General features: G+C 39.5%; 1 protein-coding gene across 1 annotated transcript in view; it reads left to right on the forward strand.

Moving 5' to 3' along the window:
• LOC109831421 (probable LRR receptor-like serine/threonine-protein kinase At3g47570) overlaps nt 1-8,109 on the forward strand; it is a 10,713-nt gene extending 2,604 nt beyond the window's left edge. The window contains exons 4-8 of the mRNA XM_020398744.1: nt 1,705-1,757; nt 1,865-1,960; nt 2,053-2,173; nt 2,830-4,864; nt 8,075-8,109. Coding sequence (XP_020254333.1) covers nt 1,705-1,757; nt 1,865-1,960; nt 2,053-2,173; nt 2,830-4,864; nt 8,075-8,109 — 2,340 coding nt within the window. The remainder of the gene's footprint in view (nt 1-1,704; nt 1,758-1,864; nt 1,961-2,052; nt 2,174-2,829; nt 4,865-8,074) is intronic.

An 8,573-nucleotide genomic window follows, 5' to 3' on the forward strand; every position in this document is an offset into this window, starting at 1 on the left:
ATTAATACACCAAATATATATATTTCCCCCCTGCAAATTGAAGTTGACCTACAACCACAGTATCAAGCAAATGAAAGTCAATGTGGCCAAATTATGGCTCTAATTTGCTAAAATTAATTTGATGTTCAAGCATATTCTAGCCATTGACATTCTTAATGTCGTTTCAAGCTACTTGCGAGTATGAGAATAAAAGCATATACAGATTGTAGTTTTAATTAAATCCCTTATTGAGATGAGGGACAAGTTTTTTTTTTTTTTTCCTTTTTTTTTCGAAGGACGATCCATATTCTTCATTGCCATCACCACATTTAAAGGGATATATATTGGAAACTGCAAAGAAATTCGAACCTAACCATATAATCGTGCATTTGAATACCTCCCCAATAGTCTACTATTGATATTTAAAGCAAGTAATTTGTATATTTCTATGAACTTTTGAAGCATTTCATATCGTTTCGTACTACTATTATTTTTGAATCCCCTGTCAGATATGTCTACTTAAAGTGCCTCTATGCATATTTTCACAATTAAGAAAAAGTTTTACCATTCAACATACTCTTCAACATGTAGATGTTATGCATGAGGATGCACAAATGCAGAGTCACCAAGACTTTGTATCCTTTGACTTCCATTGAAATTCATTTGTGATGCTCAGGTGGCCCTTTTCTAGAATTTAAAAAGATTAACATATAATGCAGGGGGTGTCATTAATATACAATTATGAAATGATTTTAAAGAACATATTTGTGAAGGACAGAGAAAATAGCGACAATTAGAGGAGACTGTTAAAAGCGAAGGTATTTCTAGCACATTTCAATCTTTCATGTAATTAGCTATGAATTGGAAGTCTTTTTGTCCTTTAATATGTAATAACATAACTCTAGTATTAGAACCAAATATGATTTCTATAACCACAGATTAAAACAGCGAAGCTTTGAAACCACATAAAGACTTAGATTTTGGTGTCCTCTTCTTGATTGCCATCTTCTTTTTTTTTTTTTCAGTGTATCTGATTCTTTATTCTGTATTGGGTTTTGTCGTCAATTGGCAAGGGAGCATTGCAGGGTTTGAGTCATGAAAAAAGTCTTGAAGACGTTGATCAAATACCAATACAATCTAAAAGAACAATTCTGCATCAGATTTATTGCAAAATACATATATCATCTGAGGAAATACTTCCCTAGTATGAAGACATTTACAATATAAGGTATCCAATAAGAACATGGTGCAAGCAAGATTAGTTACCTGTTATATGTCTCCTTGTTTCCTTCTTTTCAGAAAGGGAGGGCAATAAAGGAATTTCTGTTTAAGTGTAGCATTCGATAGTCTTTTTCCTTTTCTGTTAACCTTTTCCTCTGTTGACATACAGTAGCCTCTTCTTGAGTTACTGATGTTTTTCATGAGAATTTTCATCTCAGCTACATTCTAGAATATTATAACCCCACAGGAAGATGGCAATTTTGATTTTAACACCATTTCACCAGAATGTTTGGAAATAGATATCTTTCCCCCCCTACATAGTATCTTTCCCTATGCAGATCGGATACCATCACTTTTGTGACTGCGAAGACTCATAGTTTTATTGAAACAATGAGCTCCACGCTACATATCTGCTTGAAAATAGTGTTTTTGAGTCTCAAATGTATGTTCACTTATCTAGATGCATTAGTTATATTAAGATATTCATACTTTTCTATAAGACAGATGAACATATACCTGAAGCTGGATAATGTGCGCAGCTTGATATTCAGTCAATGGTAATATTTTTACAAGAAAATATGGCAATTCAAAGTATGTATATACACAATAAATCTCCAATTTAGCTTCAAAATTATCAACCACCATTGAAGCTAACTTCCATTAGGTCTCACTCGTCACTACTATATTATCAACTCGTTGGCAATTCAAAGTTATTGGATCAAATACCAGAATACAAACAAAACAACACAAAGAAAGACAGGTAGACATAGGACGAACACATTCATATGCATAATGCACAAAATATCTCATAGAAACATGAGTACATGATAAAGACCAACTTCCTTGTTTCAGATATACAAAAGGAACCGACAACGAGAACAATGTCAATAAAGTGAGAAAATATGGTGTGCCCGGAAACCGAAGTAGTATCAGAAGGATCGGTATTGGAACCATATATACAGCATTCTCGGCTGTATTATTTACTTTCTAGATCTCCTTCCCTCTTGTTTGCAGCTGTTAGGAATTTAACGCCTAAACCCCTAATGCAACGGAAACGCGGTATAGAAAAAGTACACCAAGATTTAACGAGGTTCGGCAACTGCCTACGTCCTCGGGAGCCACACAGATAATTTTCTTATTAATCAAATAAGAAATTACAATTTAGGAGCGTATCTCAAAACTGAGATTTCTCAGATAAACACTGTAGCTACAGTGTTAATAATCAAAGGGTATGAACCCTTTCAATTCTCAACTGAGAACAAATACCCCACAATTCAAAACCCCTAATTAATTCCCTCTCTCTCTTCTTAAATCCCCCTCAACTAAACTGTTGAAAGCTGGGGATTAATCATAAAATCGCAGCTGCGATTTGGGGGGGGGTTTTCCGTCGCCGCCAGGGAAGAAGTCGGAGGAGAGGGGGAGAAGCACAGCAGCGAAACCCTAGGGCCAAAGGGGGCTTTTATAGGCGATGATGAGGGGCTGGCGACAGCCTGTCGCCAGCGAATAACCCAGACGCAAAGGTCGGGTTCGCCAAACGCAGAGCTCGGCATCGCCTAACGCAGAGCTCGGAGGCGAACGCAGAGCTCGAGGGGGGTTCGAAACGCAGAGCTCAGGCTTCGAGCTTCGTAGGCTGGACTACCGGAGCTCGCCTGCGACCATCGAACTCGTCGGAGCTCGTCGGAGCTCCTCTTCGCCGGCGGAGGTTTGTTTTCCACCCCCAATTCTAACACACTGGCCTCGTGGAACGACTCTGTTCATTTCTGTCGATGGCAAGGCATCACTTGTGGTGGCTTCCGACATCCTCAAAGGGTCGCATCCTTGAACTTGAGCTCCCTCGATCTTGTTGGAGTTATTTCGACGGCCATAGCTAACCTCACATTTCTTAGGGAGATTGATCTGTCGGACAATCAAATTAATGGATCCATCCCACAAGAGATTGGTCACCTTTCCAGATTGACACATCTTGACTTGAGTTCGAATTCTCTTGAAGGAGGTATTCCTGCTTCACTCTCTCACTGTTCAAAATTAGAGGTACTTTTTCTGCGGGATAACAAGCTCCAAGGTGAAATTCCAGTCAGTCTCAGCAATTGCTCCAGCCTACAGGTCCTAAATTTAAAAAACAATAGCCTCACAGGACGTATACCTTCTTCATTAACAAGTCTTTCCTTGCTTTCTGGTCTATCTATGGCCGGAAACAAATTATATGGCGGCATCCCGCATACCATTGGAAACCTCACCTCTCTAACCGTACTTTATTTGAACAATAACAGCCTTAGTGGCAGCATCCCATCTAGCATAGCTAACCTCACCTCTCTAACTGTACTTTACTTGTACAATAACGAACTCACTGGCAGCATCCCACCGAGCATAGGGAATCTCATTTCTCTTACTAGCTTTGCACTTGATACTAACCAATTATCAGGAAGCATACCACACTCCATCGGTAGGCTTTCTGAAGTAAAAGAACTTTCTTTGTCAGCCAACAGCCTCTCTGGAGGCGTACCACCTTCACTGTGGAATCTCTCTTCTCTTTCTCATCTATCTATGTCATTTACCTATCACCTATCTGGGTCACTCCCACCAAACATAGGCCAAGCTCTTCCTCTGCTTGAAACATTTTACCTGGCCTTTAACCAATTCCACGGACCAATCCCAATGTCATTGTCCAATGCATCTCGTCTTCAAAACATTGATCTTTCTGGAAATAGCTTCAGTGGCGTAATCCCTCCTAGCCTCGGACGTTTACGAGAGCTGCAATCACTAATTCTATATAGTAACCACTTGGAAACCATGACACCTGATGGATGGAATTTCCTAACCGCGTTGACCAATTGTACCCAGTTGGAGTGGTTGACCCTAGCGTCAAATAAGCTTAGAGGCGTGCTACCAAATTCAATCGCCAACCTTTCCACCAATCTTCAGGGTCTATATATGGATAATAACTACATCTCTGGAAAAATATCTTCTGATATCGGAAACCTCGTAAACCTTATGGTGCTTCGTATGGATGGAAACTCGCTTTATGGCTCTATTCCTTCCAGCATCGGGATGCTTCGGAACTTGCATGCATTGGATTTGGGCAATAACAAGCTATCTGGAGAGATTCCATCTACCATCGGCAACCTTACTCAATTGAATGAACTTTATCTAGATTCCAATGAACTAAGCGGAAATATACCAGTAAGTCTGGGAAAGTGCCAAAACCTAATATATCTAAATCTTGGATCTAACAAACTTACGGGTAATATACCCAAAGAAATAGTCTCCATATCTGGACTCTCCATATATTTAAGTTTGGCATCCAATGCACTGTCAGGGCCAATACCATCTGAAATCGGGAGCTTAATAAACGTGAATATATTAGATTTCAGCATGAACAAATTGTCCGGTGAAATCCCTATCACTCTCAGTAAGTGTCAAGTGCTGGAGGAACTTTATATTGGTGGAAATCTCTTTCAAGGAAGTATTCCTTCTTTTTTAGCCTCGTTAAGAGGCATCCAGAAGCTCGATTTTTCAAAAAATAACTTGTCGGGAAAAATACCTGATTTCTTACAAGATTTTCATGGCCTAGACTATTTGAATCTCTCCTTCAATAACTTTGAAGGTGAAGTGCCACTACTTGGTGTGTTTGCAAATGCAAGTGCAGTTTCAGTTATTGGAAATAGTAAGCTTTGTGGAGGGACTGAATCTAACACCCAAGATTCCTCCTTGCTCTCCAAAGAGCATATCAATGCGTCGTCTCCTCCTGAAGTGGAGGTGACATTCACCTCTGCCTTCGCCTCCTTCTCCTTCTGTGCACTCTTGCACTGATTCTTGTAATGCCCGGTCTTTCCACAATTCCAACACTCGATAGCCTTCGAGCTGTTGCTTGGATTCCTTGATTTGGACCTCCTGTCCTTTGATCTACCTCTGAAGTTTGATTTTCCTCGTCCGTTTCCTCTGGTTGAATTTCTACCTCTTGACTCTGTATGCAATACTGAAGAGGTTGTAGCTTCACCCGTTTCTCTCCGTCGGATCTCCTCACTGAGAACCAAATCACGAACGTCGTCGAACTTCAACTTTTTCTTTCCCGACGAGCTACTCACAGCTGTGACTGTAGCGTTCCAACTCTCTGGTAGGGAAGACAAAAGTATCAACGCCCGAACTTCATCATCAAATTCAATCTCAACTGAACTCAATTGGGTTGTAACCGTATTAAGTTCATTGAGGTGTTGTGCTACTGACGCGCCTTCCGCCATTTTCAGATTGAATAACCGCCGCATCAAATGAACTTTGTTCGCGGCTGATGGCTTCTCATACATGTTTGAGAGTGCTGCCATAAGACCTGCCGTGGTCTTCTCCTTCGCTATGTTGAACGCAACATTGCGAGTCAACGTCAATCTGATAACTCCGAGGGCTTGTCTATCTAGAAGGTTCCACTCATCTGCCTTCATGGAATCTGGCTTCTTCCCCGATAGTGGTTGATACAGATTTTTCTGATACAGATAATCCTCTATCTGCATTTTTCAGAATCCGAAATCTGTTCCATCAAATTTCTCAAGTCTCATTTTTGCCTCATCTGTGGCCATGGCTCCCACTTGAATCTGACTTGTTCTAGATCGTTTCACGCTCTGATACCAGTTGTTAGGAATTTAACGCCTAAACCCCTAATGCAACAGAAACGCAGTATAGAAAAAGTACACCAAGATTTAACGAGGTTCGGCAACTGCCTACGTCCTCGGGAGCCACACAGATAATTTTCTTATTAATCAAATAAGAAATTACAATTTAGGAGCGTATCTCAAAACTGAGATTTCTCAGATAAACACTGTAGCTACAGTGTTAATAATCAAAGGGTATGAACCCTTTCAATTCTCAACTGAGAACAAATACCCCACAATTCAAAACCCCTAATTAATTCCCTCTCTCTCTTCTTAAATCCCCCTCAACTAAACTGTTGAAAGCTGGGGATTAATCATAAAATCGCAGCTGCGATTTGGGGGGGGTTTTCCGTCGCCGCCAGGGAAGAAGTCGGAGGAGAGGGGGAGAAGCACAGCAGCGAAACCCTAGGGCCAAAGGGGGCTTTTATAGGCGATGATGAGGGGCTGGCGACAGCCTGTCGCCAGCGAATAACCCAGACGCAAAGGTCGGGTTCGCCAAACGCAGAGCTCGGCATCGCCTAACGCAGAGCTCGGAGGCGAACGCAGAGCTCGAGGGGGGTTCGAAACGCAGAGCTCAGGCTTCGAGCTTCGTAGGCTGGACTACCGGAGCTCGCCTGCGACCATCGAACTCGTCGGAGCTCGTCGGAGCTCCTCTTCGCCGGCGGAGGTTTGTTTTCCACCCCCAATTCTAACAGCAGCATCACTGAGGTTTTTTCCTTCTTCAATCTGTCTGCATTCTATATACTCGAAACAAACTTAAAAAGCATTATACTTTAAGCCAGAGGCAGGCTTTGATTGCATAGAAATGAGGGCCATAGTTTTTCATTAAACTAATAAAATGTTGATAGAATGCTTATTTTATGATATGCACTCCATATCATGTGTGTAAATGTATAGATTACTATCTGCCTCAAAATTTCCATCTAATTAGTATTCTGCAAGTAGAGAATAACATACCCAATTTAAGCTTACTATTAGCACAATGACAACTAGATAAAAGTACTAATAGAAGAGATATAGGTCTAGCATGAGAGATAACAGCCACTTAGACTAGCCAAGGTGATTGCCTATAAACCAACATTAGGATCTCAATTTGTCCATAAGCTACTAAAATTAAGATCTCAATGAGGGTTTAGGCAAATCATCCTTGGCTACCCAAGCCAGGCTCTTATCTTCATGTAAGGCCTCTCTTCCACTCTATTGCCTCTTGTTGATGTTGCGATAATGCTTGTTTCAAATGGCTTTATAAATAGGGAGGGTTATATGCTTGTACGAAGCCCATAACATTATCCTATAATACAATAATATGTCCTGGCCCCCCATAAAGAATTTATTCTCATGATCTAAAGAGACTCTCAAGCTCACAATCTTCTTAATGGATAAGATGATAGAGTTGAGTAAATAGTTGCATTTTCCGCGTTATTGACCCATAAAGGGGTAGTTCAAAAGCTTTCTCCTTTCTTCATCGAAAGCAATCAGTAAACGGGTGAATTAATTATTCCACTAGTAAATCATTTAAATTCTCCTATTCCAACAAAAAGTGAGTATAACTAATAACCAAATTTTTTTCATCTTGCAAATTGACTTTGACCTATGTTCAAAATTAATGTGGCCGAGTTCTGGTTCAGGTGTTGATGGTGTGCTGAAATCATTTCGATGTTCGAGTATATTCTTGTCGTTGACTTTCTCGATGTTTACTTTCAGCCTACTTGTGTATGAGAATGCAAGCATATAAATTCTTGCTTTGTTATAGATTTATCCATCTTATAATATTCATCTGTTAGGCCAGACAACTTTTTTCGTAGTTTCTTTTAACTAAACCAAATCTAGGCTTTCGATTTTGGAATTAAATTCTAGTGATGAAATGTCATTAAGATACACTGATAAGCCCCATGCATGTGCACATGAGCTCTAGGATGCACGCACGTTCAGAGTTATGGAGATCTTTAAAGTTTTCAGAATATTTACCTAAAAAAGAAAAAACCTTTTTTCAGCATTTAAAAGGATTACACATGATTCAGGATATGTCATTAAGATACAAGGTTAAAATTTTATTGTTAGGAAACCTATCTCGGAGAAGAGGACAACAATATCATTAGACTGTTCATCAATCAATACAGAACAATTCATATAAACTTTTGTTTTCTACTGTTTTCTTCTTAATTTCCACCATCATTTGGTAGGGGATATGATTTTGTTTCTACTCCATTGGATTTTTTTTATTTTTTTTTTAGTTTTCTTGATTGATCAGGAGGATTTCATGGTTTGACTTTGCACTTATATAGCCTAAGTCTTTATTGCTAAATGTTGGAATTTCCCCATATATAAAAACTTCCACGTCACTTGCAAATGGTAAAATTTGGTGAATCATATCTCTGAAGTTGATTGAATCAACTAAAAACGGGAATAAAAACTAACCTTATGAGAGTAATTTACTTCAAGTTACCAATTTTAGGGGTTTAATTGACCAATTTAATTTTATCGATCATGTGCAAATCACAAAATTTGAAGAACATTGATCAAATACGCCTAACATCTAAAGAAACGCTTTCAAAAATTCTGCACAAGGAAGCAAAAACACAATACGAAGACATGTAGACTCATAGTAGGACATGCTGATGAGGTACTTAATTTGGTTGAAGAAAATTGTATGGATTGAAACAAGCACAAATTAAGGGCATCAAATAGCCGACAGACAGTATTTTCATGAGAATGGCTTCTCAAGATGCATGC

The sequence above is a fragment of the Asparagus officinalis genome, chromosome 2, assembly GCF_001876935.1.
Source record: "Asparagus officinalis chromosome 2, Aspof.V1, whole genome shotgun sequence".
Lineage (NCBI taxonomy): Eukaryota > Viridiplantae > Streptophyta > Magnoliopsida > Asparagales > Asparagaceae > Asparagus > Asparagus officinalis.